At 41.3% G+C, this 18,659-nt stretch overlaps 1 protein-coding gene and 1 pseudogene across 4 annotated transcripts in view; one reads left to right on the top strand and one right to left on the bottom strand.

Moving 5' to 3' along the window:
• The window catches only part of AGPAT5 (1-acylglycerol-3-phosphate O-acyltransferase 5), a 62,604-nt gene that overhangs the window by 17,864 nt on the left and 26,081 nt on the right, over window positions 1-18,659 (bottom strand). For 2 of the 4 annotated variants that reach the window (XM_067722001.1, XM_067721998.1), the window contains exons 4-5: window positions 17,970-18,059; window positions 7,698-7,788 (exon numbers count right to left, since the gene is read on the bottom strand). In XM_067722001.1, coding sequence (XP_067578102.1) covers window positions 7,698-7,788; window positions 17,970-18,059 — 181 coding nt within the window. Of the gene's footprint in view, window positions 1-2,636; window positions 2,955-7,697; window positions 7,789-17,969; window positions 18,060-18,659 lie in introns of those variants that run through there. The other 2 variants (XM_067722002.1, XM_067722000.1) reach the window with 2 other exon arrangements.
• On the top strand, window positions 10,274-12,374 carry LOC137216189 (protein SEC13 homolog pseudogene; annotated as a pseudogene).

Raw genomic sequence — 18,659 nt, 5'->3', positions numbered from 1 at the left:
AATGGGAGAGGCCACAACAGTGAGAGGCCCGCGTATCGCAAAAAAAAAAAAAAAAAAAATTTTTTAAGTAAATGGTATGGAAATGACCTCAAAGAGGCAAACCAAAGCTCTCAAAATCCCTGAATGTTTGCGATGTCCAAAGCCCCACAGGAATGTTGTGACAGGTGACCTGGTCTCCCCCACCGAGTTCTTCCAGATCTACAAGCACTGCTCCCTGCTGCCGCCGTTCCCCTGAGACTGCAACCTGAGCGGTGCCAGCGGGAGCCACGCTACAGAAAAAGGAAGCAAGAGGCCAGAGGATCGAGAAGTGAAATAACTACGGCTGCGATTTAGACGGTGGAGGAGGATGGTGACTATATCACTACAAATATAATTTGAAAGCCTTCTCAACTCCCTTTGTTCACTCCTGTTCTTTTTCAAAAATGACCAGCATACAAGAACAAAACATTCTAGACTGGGAATATAAGGTTCGAGTGTGGTTTTCCAATATAATTCTTTTCTGTTTGTATATCCCGAACCATCTATGATCTCTGACTCAACAGTAATTGAGATCCATGAGATTTACTTTGTGGCCTTTCTAGGAACAAGAGCATTCTACAAATCGCTGCAAAGATTAACAGACGCGCAACGACACAAAACAGCAATAACGCTCAACAACGGGCCGAAAATGAACTTCCTCGGGACGTCAGAAGAGGAAGAGGTCACTGTGTGATAGGCTGTTGGATTTAAATTAAAATAATCTAATTGGTTACTTAACAAAATAAACAATTTAGAAACACAAAAAGATCATTTTTACCTGCCATATTATTTTCTTTATATTTATTTAATACTATTATACTGTATAGTACTCTTTTATACTATTTTATTTACATTTCTATAATACTGTTATACCATATAATTCTATTATATTTACATATTATGTTGAAGCTTTCCTTACTAAATGTTTTACCATAGTTTTCTGAAATGACAAGTTCTACGTTAGCATTTCTGAAAAAACAACTCTCTTTTCCCTAAATGTAGGGGATTGAGGGATTGCTCAATTCCCAAAATTGAGCAGCCTTCAATATATACCTTGCTTAGTAGTTTCTTGAAGACTCTACCGATATTTCAAACTTCTCAAAATCTTAATGTTTGTCCTGGAGAGGTTGGTTGTAGTTAAACAAAATCTTGACTAATTTATTTGGAAATATGAGTAAGTCTTTTTTAAAGGAATGACTAACATTTAGTTTCAAGTGAGAATGGAATTTAGAGATCATTAATCTGACAACCTTTGAAGTGGACAATATTAAGAATTCATGACGCTCTAACACAGACGTACCTTAAACAACAACTCTAATAATAAATGAACATATTTTGTGGTTAATATTTTTTTGAAGCAACATATACTTCTAGGAAATAGTGTTATCCAGGGGCTTGAAATATTTAGGGTTTATAAGACAGACAAACAGACACACCCACACCCACCACTCCTCCCTCTTAAACCGGCCATCACCGTCAATGGTATATGGTATAATGACTTAACATGTAAACAAGTATCAAATTTTAAAAATCTAAATTAAAAAGGTTCATTTTGGTTTGTTTTTCTATTTGTTTATCAAGTCAGATTCAAATGAAGGTGTACTTTAGGAGCAAAATTAATAATGTTTTGAAGCAAAACATATCACAGACTAACAAGTCCTACTAAGTTTCAATTTTCCTGAAGAAAAATTAGCTTAGCAGCTGGATAAACAAGTTCATTTGTTTTTATTTTCAAGCAATGTCATTTAGTTGTGACCTAAGAGGAAAGAAAACAGGAAACACTTTTTCTGCCTATACTGTTCACAAATCAATTTCCTTTATGTGTGGTGGGAAATAATTACCTTTATAGTTACAAGAAAATATATTTCTAATAGATAGCAAGTTTTCCCAGTTACAGAATTTAAAGAAAGAATACTTAGCAGTTAAAAATTATATCCATGAGACAAATTATTCATTCTTTTTCCCCTTTTGGTAACTTTGAGAAAGATCTACAACTCATAGAAAAATGACAGACCAATAATGGTCAGTTACTGGTGACTAGGGTACTATTAGATTTAAAAACCTACAGTATATATCATTATTATGCTATTTTAAGAATTACTTAAAAGTACTTGTTTTAGGGCTTCCCTGGTGGCACAGCGGTTGAGAGTCCGCCTGCCGATGCAGGGGACATGGGTTTATGCCCTGGTCCGGGAGGATCCCACATGCCGTGGAGTGGCTGGGCCCGTGAGCCATGGCCATGGCCGCTGAGCCTGCGCATCCGGAGCCTGTGCTCCGCAACGGGAGAGGCCACAACAGTGAGAGGCCCGCATACAGCAAAAAAAAAAAAAAAAAAAAAAAAAAGCACTTGTTTTAGCATTACAAAATTAGTGTGCATTTTAAAAAATAAGTAACTTTTAGTAGCTATATATAAGCTATTAAATTTAAAAGGTAATAATATTTATATACATTGTTTTTAAAATGATAAATTAAGAAATATTAGTATTAAATGTAATTACATATAGAAAAATAATTTAAGGCCCTGTTATGGACTGAAGTGTCTGTCCCTGTCCCCACCCCACCCCTGCCCCACTAATTCATTTTGAAGCCCTAACCCCAAAGGGTCTTTAGGGAGGTAATTCAGGTTAAATGAGGTCATAAAGGTGGGGCTCTAGTCCAACAGGACTGATGTCCTTATAAAAAGAGGAAGGGATGCCTGAGACCTCGCTCTGTGAGCGAGCCCACAGAGGAAAGGTCATGTGAGGACACAGCAAGAAGGTGGTTGCCTACAAGCCAGGAAGAGAGGCCTCAAGAGAAACCAACCCTGCTGGTACCTTGGTCTTGGACATCCAGCCTCCAGAACTGGGAGAAAATAAATGCCTGCTGTTTAAGCCACTCAGTCTGTGGTGGCTTGTTACGGCAGCCCGAGGTGACTAACACAGGCCCTAAAACCTGGACTGAAACGACAAATCTGCGTAAACATAACACAGTAAATAAATCTATTTGCAAATAACCATTTGTCTTACCCAACTGAAAAAAGTACACCAATATTTAAATAGCAGGACACACACACACACACACACACACACACATACATTGTACAAAAGAAATCATTAGTCCTTCAAAGCCAAAACACACAATAATCCTATGTTATTCTCCACACAGACAGTAATCTGGGATTATACTCATTCCATCATGCAAACTTATTATACCTCAACAACAACTAGTGATCTGACCCGATGACAAGATACAATAAAATGTCCAGGGCTAATTCTGACTTGCTTAATATATTTAATGAATTAGTCCATCACACATTATAAAAGGGTTGTAAGAGACGAAGGTGTTGAAAACAGCGTACTAGTTTCTGGACATCTGGTTACTACTGTGAGGACCTCAACTGCCCCTGCGGAGCCGCGCTCAGGCCTTCCTGCCAGTAGCGGGAACCCCCCAGGCTCTCACTCTGCCCTATGCCCCACACACTGACTGTGCTTTGAGACAGCAGAGAGCTCTCAGCGCTCCTGGGCTCGTGCCACCCTTTCCTACTGAAAGGCAGCCTCCCCACGACCAACGCCTCTTCCAGCAAGGCTCTTTACAGCCGCCCAGATGCTTCCTCTCCCAGGAAGCCTCACCGAACCCGCATCTGGAACTGAGTTAACCTCAAGTGCACTCTGCTCATCGGTGTCTCATCACAGTGTAGCGCGATGTCACTATTTACGCAAAACTCCTACTTGAGCACCACTGGGGTCGGCAGCCTCTAGCACGGCCCTTTTTGTAGTCACACCCCTGTACAGTCTCCCCTGGGGTGTGGGCTGGACCCAGTGAACTGTTTCTAACGAAGAGAATATGGCAAAAGCGACGGGGTGTCACTTCTGAGGTTAGGTTCTGAGAAGACCATGCTTGTCTCGCTCACCCTCCCCTATGCTCCCACTGTCACTACCTCTCCCTCTTCCTGTCCCCGCCCCTCCCTGATCCATCGCTCTAGAGGAGCAAGCTGTCCTGTTGTGAGGAGCTCTGTGAAGAGGCTCAAGTGTCAAGAAACGGACTCTGCAGCCAACAGCCACAGAGGACCCGAGGCCTGTTGACAGCCGTGTGATGAGCGCGGGGGCAGCTCCTCCCCAGGGAAGCCAGGATGTGACCACGGCCCCGGCGGACACCTTGACTGCAGCCTCAGACCGACCCTGAGCGCGAAGCCACCAGCTAAACACATCTGACCCACAGAGACCGTGAGATAATAAATGTTTGTCATTTTAAGCCATTAAGGTACGGAATAATATGTTACACCTCAATAGATAACAAATACAATCATGTTTTTCTCTATTAAATTATAAACTCCTAGAAGACATTATGGCTAGTTGTACCACCTTAGCAGAATGTGTTACATGTTAGAAATCAAAAATGAAATCAGCACAGTCTGTGAGGACTTAAAGCACTCTAGGTCAACTTCTCCAGAGTTCAGCTCTCTGTTCAACTCATTGAAAACACGTGTTCCAAGATGTAGTTGATTATTTAATGACAACAAAATGCATCAGATTTTACAAGACACATGAAAAGTAACAGGAAAAAAATCCCCAAATATTAAGTTTATTGTTTCCCTTTCATCTCATCTAACATAAAATTGTAATTCCTAAACAGAATTAAAGTGGATATAAGAGGTGACACACAAGTGTAACTGAAAATTTATATAGTTTATAGCCTTCATAACTCAAGTTTTTATGAAGAGTCTCAAACTAATTCATCTATAAACTATTTTAAGCTTCAAAGAGTAAAATACATATTTTGTTAAAGTCAGGGCTCAGCAACCTAGAATCATTAGAGAAGGAATAATTCAGGAGAGCCACAATTTTCTGAAACCATAAAAATTTACTTCATGAAAACCCCAAATTTTGTGTAACCATTTTAGATCATTGTTTTCTTATACAAATCTAGAAAACGGTTCCTTAAACAAAATAAGACATTTTCACAACAGTACTTTTCTGAGACTAATACACAAACGTGAACTATAACTCCCTAAGGAAAGGATATAAAATGCAACATTTTCTAAACCCGTTTGGACATGAAACCCTTTTTTTCCCCAAAATATCTTGTGGGCTCAGTTATAGAACATGCTTTTAGAAAAATGGAATTAAGACTGTGATTTCTTAAAGAAAACATAATGAACTAATTACAAAGAATACTGTTCAATGACTTCCATTCAACTCTGCAGTGACGTCCAGACCACGAAGCCTAAAATTCGCCGCCTTCCATGACTGATACTCACGCCAGCCTGATGCACTGAACTCACACAGCTCTCCTTCACTCATCTTTTGCTTGAAGACATCAAACTCTTTGCTCTTAACTCCATGTCTTTGCTATTGTTATTTCTTATATCTAGAATTCCCTCCCTTCCCCATACGTGTCGGCCCTAATTCTACATTTCCGACGTCACCTCCTCTTGGCAGTCGTCCAGACACCCTGTGTGTCACTAGTTCTCTTTTCCTTCAACTCCCATGGAGTGTTATCTGTACTTCTCACATCTCATCTCTTTGTACATCATATACGTGTGTTCTTATCTATCCTCGATTGGATAATGACTCATATCTGCTTTGTAATAACTATTTCTTAAAGGAATGTGGTTACAAGACATAGCCTTGCTTGCCTTTTCCATAATAGCTCCAAATGGTAATGACTGGAGTTCTTACATCCAATTTTATTAGCCCTTCTGTTTTATCCCTCAGGATCGGCTATCAATTTTTGCCATTATTAATAGATTTACCTGTGGTGGTACCTCTCCTCCATTTTCTAAGTTAGCAGTAATGACTTAGTAAATATATATTACATACCAGGCTTTCTATAAACATTATGTCACTGAATCTCACAAAAGCCCTATGAAGGAGATATTATGATTCCTGATTTACAAATAAGGAAATAGACCAAAAAAAATAAAGTAACCTGCCTAAGGTTATATGAATTAATATGTGCTTGGGAATGCAGCCCAAAACTAGTGGTAATGTTCATCTAAGACTAAATACTAGTTCAAGAGGGATACGTGTACATTCTGTAAAGAAAAGCGGAAGGAACCTTGAAGAGAGAGGCCCAGCTGACAGAGCGTATGAGTGGAAAGGTAAATACTGTATCTGACACACCAAGTTTGGGACATGCCTTTGAGTCAATCAGGTGAAGCTCTCCACTGGGCCACTGTGAATACAGGTCTTGAGTCAGGCAGAGAGGTGCGGATGGGAGAAAGCTTTTTGTGAGTCATCTGCAGTGAAATAAATGGTGGCGACAGCTCTGGACTTTAGATGAAGGCCACCATGAAAAACACAGAAAGTGAAATAAATGAAAAAGACCAAAGTCAGACACCAGAAATAACATGAAACAGGAAAGAATGAAGCAGAAGAGGAGGCTAGAAAGGAGACTAAGCGGGAAGCACCAGAGGGTAGGAGGAAAATGGAGACTAGCCAGATGGAAGTCTAGGGGGAGAATTCCGTCTCAGATCATGATGAATTGACTCAAACCAGCTAGAATTAAACATGCATTTCCTCTGATGCACCAGCCACATTTCGAATGATCACTACCACATGGGTCAGAGCAGACACAGAACAGTACCACCCTTGCAGCAGGCTCTCATAACCTCAGAGGCCCTGGCAGAGCGCTGCAACAAGGCATCTGTTCAGGTAGCGCTGCTGATCAAAGTAGGCAGACCACATGCTAATCCACGGTCAATCTTTAGAGACACCTTTGAGAACACAGCCAATTTGGTTAAATTGTATAGCTTATTGGTGTATCAGTTATCCAATTTTCTAAAATATGATGTTAAGAACATTCTCATTATTGGGGACATTAATAGCTTTTAAGACTGTGAACTAACTGTGTGTAATATTCTCCAGTAGGAACTTCACGTATCTTCTACTTTAATTCTTACACAGACTGAGGCATACCCCTTGGTATCCACAGGGGATTGCTTCTAAGACTAGCCCCAATCCCAACTCCACCACTTGGATACCAAAATCCACAGATGCTCAAGCCCCTTCTATAAAACGGCCTAGTATTTGCACATATCCTCCTGTATGCTTTAAATCAGCTCTGGATTTCTTCTAATAACCGATACAACACAAATGCTACGTAAATAGTTGTAAGTGCAACGTAAATGCTTTGTAAATAGTTGCCAGCATGGCAATTTCAAGTTTTGCTTTTTGGAACTTCCTGAAAAAAATGTATTTCAGATATTTTCCATCTGTGGTTGATTGAATCCATGGATGCAGAATCCACAGATCTTTTTTAAGAGACGAGCAAACTCATGCTCAGTCACATCAGGCAGCTTGCAGCCACACTGCTAATAAATGTCAGAATCTGGATTCCAATCTAGGTCTGTCAACCTACAAAATAGAAACTCTGTCCATCACACAGAACCCAGACTGCAGAAAAAGGTTCCATCTAAATAATCACGTGCCCAGATAGATTTTGCCTAAATCCACGGCACCAAAATACGTACTGTAGGAAGCACTTGAATTTAATCTCTCAGACATATGGAATAATATACATATGAATTAATGAGAAGAAACTTCATTTCCTAAGAAATAATACAGACATTCATTCAAGGAATAAAAACATTCATTCATTTCATCTGTCGTAAAACATAAATATCTTCTCTAGGAACAAAAATTTAAAATGTCATTATCTTTAAAATTTTTATTTTCAAATACAGGTAATGTTTTACTTACCTTCTTGAGCAGCAAACGTCTGACTAGCTGAAATGACCTTTGTTAGTTCTGGATTATACCTTGTTCCCTCTGGAAAAATCACAAGATACATCTGTGAAGCCATAAAGAAAATTTGGTTTGTTTTATGTGAGTGTTTTTATTGTTGCTGTTAACTTATCAATGCTAACCCTATTAATTCTAAGAGTATTTCCCATGGTGGGGAAAAAAAAAGTATATTCAATTACCTATGACCTTCATTTCAAGCAGAACAACCAAAATGCACAAATTCAATTGAGTCTTAATATTAACATAGACTATATGTGAAATACAGTCCTACATTCATTTGTAGGTCAGTCATTAAGAATCCAACATTTCTAATTACATGCAAATATTCACTAATTTAAAAAGTGGCCATAAATGACTCATACAAAGCCTCAATTCATCAACGAAAGAGGTTTTCTTCCCCCTAAGATTCTGCAAAATGACTTTTGAAAAGGTGTACATTTTAGGGCTTCCCTGGTGGCGCAGTGGTTAAGAATCCGCCTGCCAATGCATGGGACATGGGTTCAAGCCCTGGTCCAGGAAGATCCCACATGCTGCGGAGCAACTAAGCCCGTGCGCCACAACTACTGAGCCTGCGCTCTAGAGCCCACGAGCAACAACTACTGAGCCCATGCGCCACAACTACTGAAGCCCATGTGCCTAGAGCCCGTGCTCTGCAACAAGAGAAGCCACCGCGATGAGAAGCTTGCACACCGCAACGAAGAGTAGCCCCTGCTCGCCGCAACTAGAGAAAAGCCCACACGTGGCAACGAAGACCCAGAGCAGCCAAAATAAATAAATAAAATGAATAAATAAATAAAAAGAAAACGTGTAAATTTTAGACATCAGGGTCCCTAAGTACATCTCATTTGAGGGATGAGATATATAGTTATATACATAACTATATAAATTTCCACAATATAAAAGGTAATAGATGTTCATATTTCAAAAGATTCACACAGTATTCTTATTTTATAAGACTCCCTTAATGCATTTAAATGACTCAATTTACAAGTGGCCTCATAAATTAAAACAATGCAATTATAAATGAGTTATAAATCAAGCTGGATGTTTACTAAGTAATCAATTAGTCTAAACTTAAGGAGCTCATGAGAGAAAAGTATGCTCATTTTATCCATCCTTACCAGATCCCAGGTAAGACCATCTACCTAGATGTCCAGCACAGAAATATTCTTTTATCTGAATGATCTATGATTTTCACATAGATATAAATGAACCTATGTGAAAATCTGAATTTTTTCATTAGATAAACATATGATCATTCTCTTCCAAAGTTTAACCTGAAAAGCTGGTATAATGGTGGCTCTGCAATTTTGTGTTTTCAACTTCCATGCAAATGCAGAAGCTTTTTATCCATCTGCATATATAATTTTTAGAAGCTACTATCTTTGCCTAACTTAGAAATTAATAGGTTGTGTTTGGTTATCTTCTCAGAGTGGTCAAAAAATGTAGAAAACTGGGTAAAAAAATTTTTTTAATTAAGAATTCCTTATGATGTTCCAGGAACCAGAAGAAAAATACTAAAATTAGTTCCCAAAACCACAAATTCATTCTCATGAGAAAACATTTTAAATTAGTGAAGTTTGTATTCAAAGCCATGAAAGCAATTAGTGAAGGTTATTAGCTTTTCACTCAATCATTTATAAATAAAACAATTCATGATTGGAATGGTTAATAACTCATGTGGTATTATTTTCTGTCTCTCAAATGTTTTACTTAAAAAACACTGACGGGGGCTTCCCTGGTGGCGCAGTGGTTGAGAGTCCGCCTGCTGATGCAGGGGACACGGGTTCGTGCCCCGGTCCGGGAAGATCCCACATGCCGTGGAGCGGCTGGGCCCGTGAGCCATGGCCGCTGAGGCTGCGCGTCTGGAGCCTGTGCTCCGCAGCAGGACAGGCCACAGCAGTGAGAGGCCCGCGTACCGCAAAAAAAAAAAACAACAAAACACTGACGGTTAGCAAGAAAGTAAGAAAGAACTATTCATGCAGGGTTCATTCAAGAAATATTTCTTGTACACCTATTATGTGCCAGGTGCTATATACAGAGTAACAAAACAATATGGTCTTTGGAGACAAGTGAGAAAAAAGTACACTAAACAAATACAAATATATAATTACACACTATGTGACTACGAAGAAAAAGAACAAGGTGATATGAAAGAAAATGACACGAGGGAAACTAGAATGGATGATGGGTCTAAGGCCTGAAGAATGATAAAAGAACAGGTGCTTTCCCCAGCAGACAAGGAACAAGGCAAGGACGCCCACCCTCACCAGTTCTATTCAAGGCTGCTCAGCAGCGGTAAAAAGAAACAAGCTATTGATACATACAATGACTGGAGGAATCTCAAAATGATTATGCTAAGTGGAAGAAGCCAAACTCACTCCCAAACAAAGAGTACAAACTGTATGGTTCCATTTATATAAAATTCTAAAAAGTACAAACTAATCCATAGTGACAGAAAGCAGCTCAGTGACTGCCTTGAGACGGAGCAGGCACAAAGAGGCACAAGGACACCTTTGGAGCTTGTGGATATGGGCAGTATCTCGACTGTGGCAATGGTTTGTATACAGACACCAAAACTCATCAAATTCTGCACAGTAACCGTCTGCAGCCTACTGCACGTCAATCACACCTCACCAACAGTACTTCAGTAAAAGAGAGCGAGGGAGCCACCAGACAGAAGACGCACTGTGTGCAGACTCTCAGGTGGGGAAGAGCTGGGGCGCTGCAGGACTAAGAAAAAGCCAATGTAACTCAATGTGGAAGTGGAAGAATGGCATGAAGCAAAATTAGACCACACAAGTTGTACAGATTTTCTAGGCGCAGGATGGGAAGAGGAGCAAGCAGGGAGCGACTGCTAAGAGGCACAGGCTCCTTGGGGTGATGAAGATGTTCTGGAATTACATAGTGGTGACGGCTGCACAACTTGGCCAATACGTGGAAAACCACTGAATGCCATGCTTTAGGATGGTGAATTTCACAGTATGTGAATTACATCTCAATAAACAAATAAACAGGCCAAAGCCCATTACTATCTTCCACAAGTCAGCGAATGGGTTCCAAACTTTAAAAGAAACTAATCATTACACAGAATAAAAGTTACATTAAAAAAGTAAAATATAACAGTCACACAATGAATTATTATTAAATTATTAAGGTCACTGGCTAAACAATAAATAAAGCTATTTTATGGCCATTACGCCACAGAGTAGGTGGTCTTCTATGGGAAATTGTATTTACAAAGACTGTCACTAGAGAAAGCACAGAGCAGTATGAATAACTGACTTCAATCCCGACTCTCCCCTCACAGGCCCTGTGGCCCTGGATGACCTCCTCCTCTCTGCACCTAAGTTTCCTCATCTATAAAATGAAGCAACAGTGGCACCTACGCCTCACTGGGATGTTACAACGACAGAAGGTGGTAAGTCGACGCGCCGCCGGGACCTGCCACGTCCAAGGCCTGGAGCTGCCGTGACCGTGGCGTCAGTCATTACCACTGCGGACACGCCCCATGAGGGCGTGATTTCCGCAGGCTTCCGGAGCAGCCCTCCCTCTGCAGCGAGATGCCCAGGCGGACCACCGCGGCACCCGCCGGGCAACCTGCTCATCTGACGACAGGCCCGTCAAGACCTTCGACGTGCTCAGCGGAGGAAAGATCCTCGTCGCCGACCTCAGGCGTCATGAGGGTCCTGTGTGGCGAGTGGCCTGGGCCCACCCCATGCATGGCAATGTCCTGGCATCCTGCTCCTACGACCGGAAAGAGGAAAATGGCACCTGGGAGAAGACGCATGAGCTCACGGGACACAACTCCTCAGTAAACTCTGTGTGCTGGGCCCCCCATGACTACGGCCCGATCCTAGCCTGTGGGAGCTCGGATGGGGCCATTTCTCTGCTGACTTACACCAGGTTGGGCCGGTGGGAAGTGAAGAAGACCAACAGTGCTCACACTATTGGCTGCAATGCCGTCAGCTGGGCCCCTGCTGTCGGACCTGGAAGCCTCACAGACCAGCCATCTGGGCAGAAGCCCAACTACATCAAGAAGTTTGCATTAGCTGGCTGTGACAACCTCATCAAACCGTGGACGGAGGAGGAGGGCGGCAGTGGAAGGAAGGGCAGAAGTTGGAAGCGCACACTGACTGGGTTTGAGATGTGGCCTGGGCCCCCTCCATCGGCCTGCCCACCAGCACCATTGCCAGCTGCTCCCAGGATGGTCCAGTGTTCATCTGGGCCTGTGATGGTGCCTCGGGCAGTGCGTGGTCCCCTAAACTGCTGCACAAGTTCACTGATGTTGTATGGCACGGGAGTCAGCCCATCACAGCCAACATCCTGGCCGCCTCAAGGGGAGACAACAGGGTGACCCTGTGGAAGGAGTCGGTCGACGGGCAGTGGGTGTGCATCAGTGATGTCAACAAGGGCCAGGGCGCTGTGTCCACTTCAGTCACAGACGGTCAGCAGGACGAGCAGTGGCCAGACAGGCAGGGCCTGGTCTCCACCTGCTGCCTCCAGGGCTGCCCCGTCCTGGGCCGACTGACCACACAGCTGGGAGGAAGAACGCCCCGCTCCCACAAGGTCACTTGCCCGGGAGTCATAACAAATGCAACCAGATTTATCATCTGCCTTAACATGGTTTGACATGGTTTGTAATTTACTGTCCAGCTGAACACACACTTGCTCTGAGGGAAAAACGACAATTAACCTTCAGCTCTATTATTTTAAGATATTTTTGGTCATTTTTATGTACCTTTCAGGTTCAGGCATCATTTGGGGGGTGACTGTTTCCAGAGTAATTAAACTCATATCGCTTCTTAAGAAAAAAAAAAAAAAGGTGGTAAGTCATATAGTCTACTCAGTACGGTGCCTGGTGCAAAATAACGTTGCAATTTGCTGTTACAGTGAAAACAGATCTGCTTTAGAAATCTGCGATGGTGCATCTGGTGGGAAGAAGAACAACGTGACATGAGTAGCTAATCACCCTGACCGAGGGGACCTGCCTTCCCTGCCACCAGCTTGGTGTGTTGCCTTCTCAATAACTCCCTCCAAAGGCCATGAGACAAAGCAGTTCTGCTTCTCTCAGGAATGAGAGCCCAGGACAACAGAGGTGTTCTCATCTGATAACTTCCTTGCTACGGCTTTCAAATTGCTGACCAAAAGGCTGCTCCCTTCTTTAGTTCCCCTGGAAATAGAGAAGGTGACAGCAGAGGAAGTGGAGGGACTAAAAGTAGAGCACTAGGGCAAGAGAAGAATGGCCACAGGGACTGGCATTTCTGGACCTGCTTCTCAATTAAGGAAAATATAAGTGAAATCCCCGCTCAAGGACAGGGGAGCAATGAGGAGGACAGGAAAAAACTGACAAACTGTCACAAACCAATCAAATTATGCAAAAGATTTTTGCTACTGTTCATATAACTCTTTTATTCTGCTAAATTTTCATTTGGAAGGAAGCAGAGTCTGTTTTTCTTTAGTGATGACCTTCCACATAAGAAAAATCTATATTCAAGGTGTGACATACCACTTTAAACACACGCACTTTGGCCCCTACCGGAAAATTAGCAGGCTATATTTCACATTAACAGTCTACTCGAAAAGAAAAGAGCTATTTAAGAGTTTAAAATATATTCAAATTGTAACCAACTATTGAACTGATGATTTTCTACTAAAAACAGCCTTTTCTCCATGCTTAGGAAAAGTTAATTTACTTTTTAAGTGAACCTCAGTTTCTCACTCCCAAATGAAGACTCAGGGTTGCTGTGAGGATTAAAGGAAATATGTGAGAATATCAAGCCCTGTGTGGCAGCTCTTCAAACATATTGTTTCCTCTCCCGCTGGTTTTTAAAAATTCTACTAGCTTACTGAAGAGTTCCAAAGCAGGCGCATTTATACAGAAATAATATCTCAGAACGTAATAAGTTTTGATTAGCTAGACATCTTTTAATTACTTGCTTTCTCTTTAAATAAAAAGCTATTTCATACTGAGATGCACAGAATATAAATAAGATGGTTCCTCTCTGCCTTCTGTCTCCCAAATTAAACCAATCTAGCACAGTATAACTTCTTTACAAAGTTTTCTACATTTATAATCAGAAACATTCAACCCATTAAAAATTCCATTGCACATTTACAGAGGAAAGAATACAAAAATGTGGAAGATACAAAGTATCTCTTTCCTCAAAGAGTATATTATTTAATTATGCAAGTGCCCTATGTATGATCAGAAAACAGTGATAAAATCACACAGATGAACACGGGCGTGGCAGGCAGAATAACAGCCCCTCCCCCAAACGTCCAGCTCCTAATGCTCGGAACCTGTGAATAGGGCAGGTTACGGCAAAGGGGGATTTAAGACTACCGGCCACTGGACCTCAGGGTAAGGGCTGATCATAGAACGCCAGGTGGGGGGGTGGGGGCAATGCGATCACGTGATCATAAGGACAGGAAAGAGGGAGGCAGAAGAGTCAGAACCACAGACACGGCCAGCACGAAGGAGACAGACCGGCCACTGCTGGCCTTGCAGACAGAAAGAAGTCGTGAGCTAGGAGGGCAGTAAACCTCCAGAAACTGGAAAAGGCAAGAGAATGGATTCTCCCTCGGAATCTCCCTAAGGACCTCAGTGCACTGCCACCTTGACTTTAGTCCAGTGAGACCCATTTTGAACTGCTGGCCTCCAGAATGATTTAGATAATAAATTAGTATTATTTTGTTTTCTGGCTTTATTGAGGTATGATTGACAAATAAAAACTGTATATATTTAAGGTGTACAATGCGATGCCTTACTATACGTGTACACCACATAGTTACCGTACTTTTTTTATGGTAGAACACTTAAAATCTACTCTTCCAGCAAATTTCAAGTATGCAATATGTTATTATTAAGTATAGTCACCATACTGTACACTACATCTCCAGAATTTATTCATCTTGTAACTGAATCTCCCCATTTCCCCCAACTCCCAGCCCTGGGAACTACCATTCTACCCTCTGGTTCTATGAGTTCAGCCTTTTTAGATTCCACATATAAGTGAGACCATGCAGTGTTTGTCTTTCTGTGTCAAGCGTATTTCACTTAGCATAATGCCCTTGAGGTTCATCCATGTTGTTGCAAAGAACAGGATTTCCTTCTTTTTTAAGGCTGAAAAAATTCCATTTTGTGTGTGTGTGTCTGTGTACACCACATTTTCTTTATCTATTCACCTGTCAACGCACACTTAGGTTGTTTCCATATCTTGGCTGCTGTGAATGAACATGGGAATGCAGATGTCTCCTCAAGACAGTAATTTTATTTTTTTGGATATATACCCAGGAGTGGAATTGCTCGATCATACGGTAGTTCTTTTTTTAATCTTTTGAGGTACCTCCATTCTGTTTTCCATAATGTCTGTACCACTATGGAATTCTTATATTCCCACCAACATCGGCTAACTTTTCTATATCCTTACAAACACTTCCATCTTCTGACTTTGTGATAACAGCCATCCTAACAGGTGTGAGGTGATAACTCACTGTGGTTGTGACTGGCGTTTTCCTGATGATAAGCGATGCTGAGCACCTTTCATGCACCTGTTGGCTATTTGTATGTCTTCTTTGGAGAAATGTCTTTTCAAGTCCCTTGCCCATCTTCAATTGAGTTATTTGTTTTTTTGCTAGTGAGTTGCATGAGTTCCTCAAATATTTTGGAAATTAGCGCTTTATTGGATAGGATATGTGGTTTGCAAGTATTCTCTCCCATTCTGTAGGCTGCTTTTTCATTTTGTTGATTATTTCCTTTGCTGTGCAGAAACTTTTTAGTTTGATGTAGTCCCATTTGTTTATCTTTGTTACCTGTGCTTTTGCTGCTACATCCAATGTCTGTGTTATTTTAAGCTGGTAAGTTTGTGGTACTTTGTTACAGCAGCAATAGGAAAATACAATAAGCATAATTTTCAAACATGTTATTTAATCCTATCTACCAAATTAAGTAAATATTAACAAATTTACCATATAAGGAAACTAAAGCTTAGAGAAGTGAAGTGATGTACAAAGTAACAAAGTTTAAATGGCAGATCTGGAATTTAAACTCAAATCTGATGTCAAAGCCAATACTCTTATGCACTAGGTTGCCTCACATTTGAAAAGGAACTTGAGTTAAATTTGGGAAGAAACAAAGCCGAAGATTCCATATTTGTGCTGTAAACTGCATGGCTCCAATGCTGACTAAGTGACTTCTATAGATGAAGTAGTTATTTTTGTCATAAATGTTTCATTTGCACCCCCAACTGATAAGTACCTTATAAAAATATTGTCTCAGCAATATTTATTGAGAAGATGTATTTCTTAGTAATTGATAATTCAGACATATTTTTGGAAACAAAATTCTGCAGTCTCTCAAATAATACTAGTAGTGAATAATAAGAGCTGATTTAATAATTAACCATAGATTTCTGTGAGGAAAATTAAGCCATATGGAAGTTGACTTGATAAATATATTCCACCCTGTCAATTATGTGATTAACTTTCAGAAACAAAAGAGCATAATGAAGAGTCTGAGATTATGTATGTTTCATAGCCTTTAATATTAAAAAATGAAGGGCTTCCCTGGTGGCGCAGTGGTTGAGAGTCCGCCTGCTGATGCAGGGGACACAGGTTCGTGCCCCGGTCCGGGAAGATCCCACATACCACGGAGCGGCTGGGCCCGTGAGCCATGGCCTCTGAGCCTGTGCGTCCGGTGCCTGTGCTCCACAACAGGAGAGGCCACAACAGTGAGAGGCCCGCGTACCGCAAAAATAAAAAAAAAAAAAGACGATTCATCCAGACTCTAAGAAACCGGCCTCAGACCTGTAGTGACCTGAAGTGACAGCGGCTCACAGCACTGCCTCACGAGCCTGCCATTCAGCATCACTGCATGAACATCAAAACACTAGACTCTTGCCCTTGAAAAACAGAAACGTTCTCCGGTAGCCCAAGATTAGGTTATTTGAACTGATTTTCCTACTGAAAACAACTTAAAAAGCTGGATATAACATCATCTTAAAAGTATCCAAGAGCTGACAAGATGGTAAGACCAAGATTAAAGCAAACACAGTAAGGCAGAAGTAAGCCCAGAAAAGAACTTTCGTTCTAAGAGATTCAAAAGGTGAGGGGAACGGAAATCGAAGGCCACAGACCTCCTGTTGGAAACAGTGAGAGTGAACCAGAAGCGGAGAGAGCGCCACAGGCTTCACTCCTGGTGCAAAAGTAATGCAGGCAATCCAGGCCTCACGTGCACTTGCCACCTTGGTTGCGTCGCCTGGGTGGTCCAGTCAGCCTCAAGCTCAGCATTTGGTTTGGGAGGGCCCGGACGAGAGGCACCTCGAGGGGCCCAGCTAAAACAAATGCCACTGTTCTCTGGGGGAAGGCAGTTTCATCTTACGCTTGAGCTGATTTCTGCAAATAATTTTCCAGGTACAATCAGGAGCAGACAAAGATCACCAAGCACACAAGGAAAGAAGGCACCATGAGCAAGAAGAGAAGACGCGGAAGGTGGAGAGAGGGGGCAACTGGGCGGGGAGCAGGAGAGCGGGAAGGAAAGAAGAAAGAAGAAAAGAACTGGTAACTGGGAGCTAAGCCCCTGAGCACCAGGACAGAAAAGCATGCCATGCACTGGGGAATAAAGCTCAGGAGGTCACTGCAGTCATGGTGCTCTGTCCTCGGAGAGCGCGGGGGAAAAGCTATAGGGCAGCAATCGGCATTCTTCAAAGAGAATATTGAGATTCCTTCTGGGCGGAGCAAGGTTTTATAAGTAACATTTACACTCAATGATTCTTCATTTGTAGATGTTCATACTTTTCCTGACTTTTCAAATAACTCAACAGATACAAGAAATCCAAATTTATACCGACAGAAAACAGCTGTTCTAAAACTCCATGTGACTGAAGAAGCGGAGTTGGAGGAGCTCTGAAGTGGCTGAAGCTAAGGTTACAAGCGCAGTTCTGTTTTCTATTTATAGACTGAAGACAGCAAATGTTCTTGTTACTCTTCTTTAAGGTCAATACTGACAACTACCAGCAAAGGATCCAATCGCCTGCCGCAATCTTTCGGGTGGCCAAAAATAACTGCTTACCTATATTTAGAGGGTTTTTGTTGCCTCGAAAACTCTGAATTATTTATTACACACGGGATACCATATTTTCAAAACAATTCTTAAATGCTAATTTAATGTTTAAGTTAAAGAATGAGAGATGGTAAGAAAATTAATGAAAATGAGCGTAATCTTACTGGAGCTCCTGCATTGATGTAGCTCTGCAGCTTTTTTCTCATCTCCTTTTCATTGAATTTGGCACTTCTCTTTACATAGATCCCTCCATGCTGCCACATAAAAAAGGAAAAAAGGAAAAAAGAGGGGAAAAACGTATTTACTATTAAAATATCCAACGGCCAGTCATCAAAAGGGTTAACTTTATTCCCAAAGAGTGAAGAATAAAATTACATTTTAGGAATTAAATTATATTTAATACATTCATCTGTTAGCATCTAGAGAACACTAGCTGAAAATTCTCCTACGTTTTTAATACAATTCAAATAAAACTGTGTGCGACATTTTACTGGAAAACACATGAATATTTAGGTCTGTTGGCAGTTAAAAATGCTTTCTTTCTTAAAAATACATTTTTTTAAAATCAAAAATTCAATCAGATGGATCTTAGCTCAATTTCTCCAATGACTTATTATGGAATAACTAAAAATTCTCCTTTCAACAAATACTATCTTCGAAATTTTAGAAACCGACCCTGCTACATATTTATGTTGTACTGTCATTGACCGAATTCTGTTCTCCCCCCCGAGATTCTTATGTTGAAGCCCTAACCCCCAATGTGACTGTATTTGGAGATGGGGCTTTTAGGAAAATAAATGAGGTCGTAAGAGTGGGCCCTGATCCAACAGAAATGGAGCCTTATAAGGAGAGAT

The sequence above is a fragment of the Pseudorca crassidens genome, chromosome 21 (assembly GCF_039906515.1).
Source record: "Pseudorca crassidens isolate mPseCra1 chromosome 21, mPseCra1.hap1, whole genome shotgun sequence".
In the NCBI taxonomy this organism is placed as follows: domain Eukaryota; kingdom Metazoa; phylum Chordata; class Mammalia; order Artiodactyla; family Delphinidae; genus Pseudorca; species Pseudorca crassidens.
This window is presented reverse-complemented; position numbering and strand designations above follow the sequence as displayed.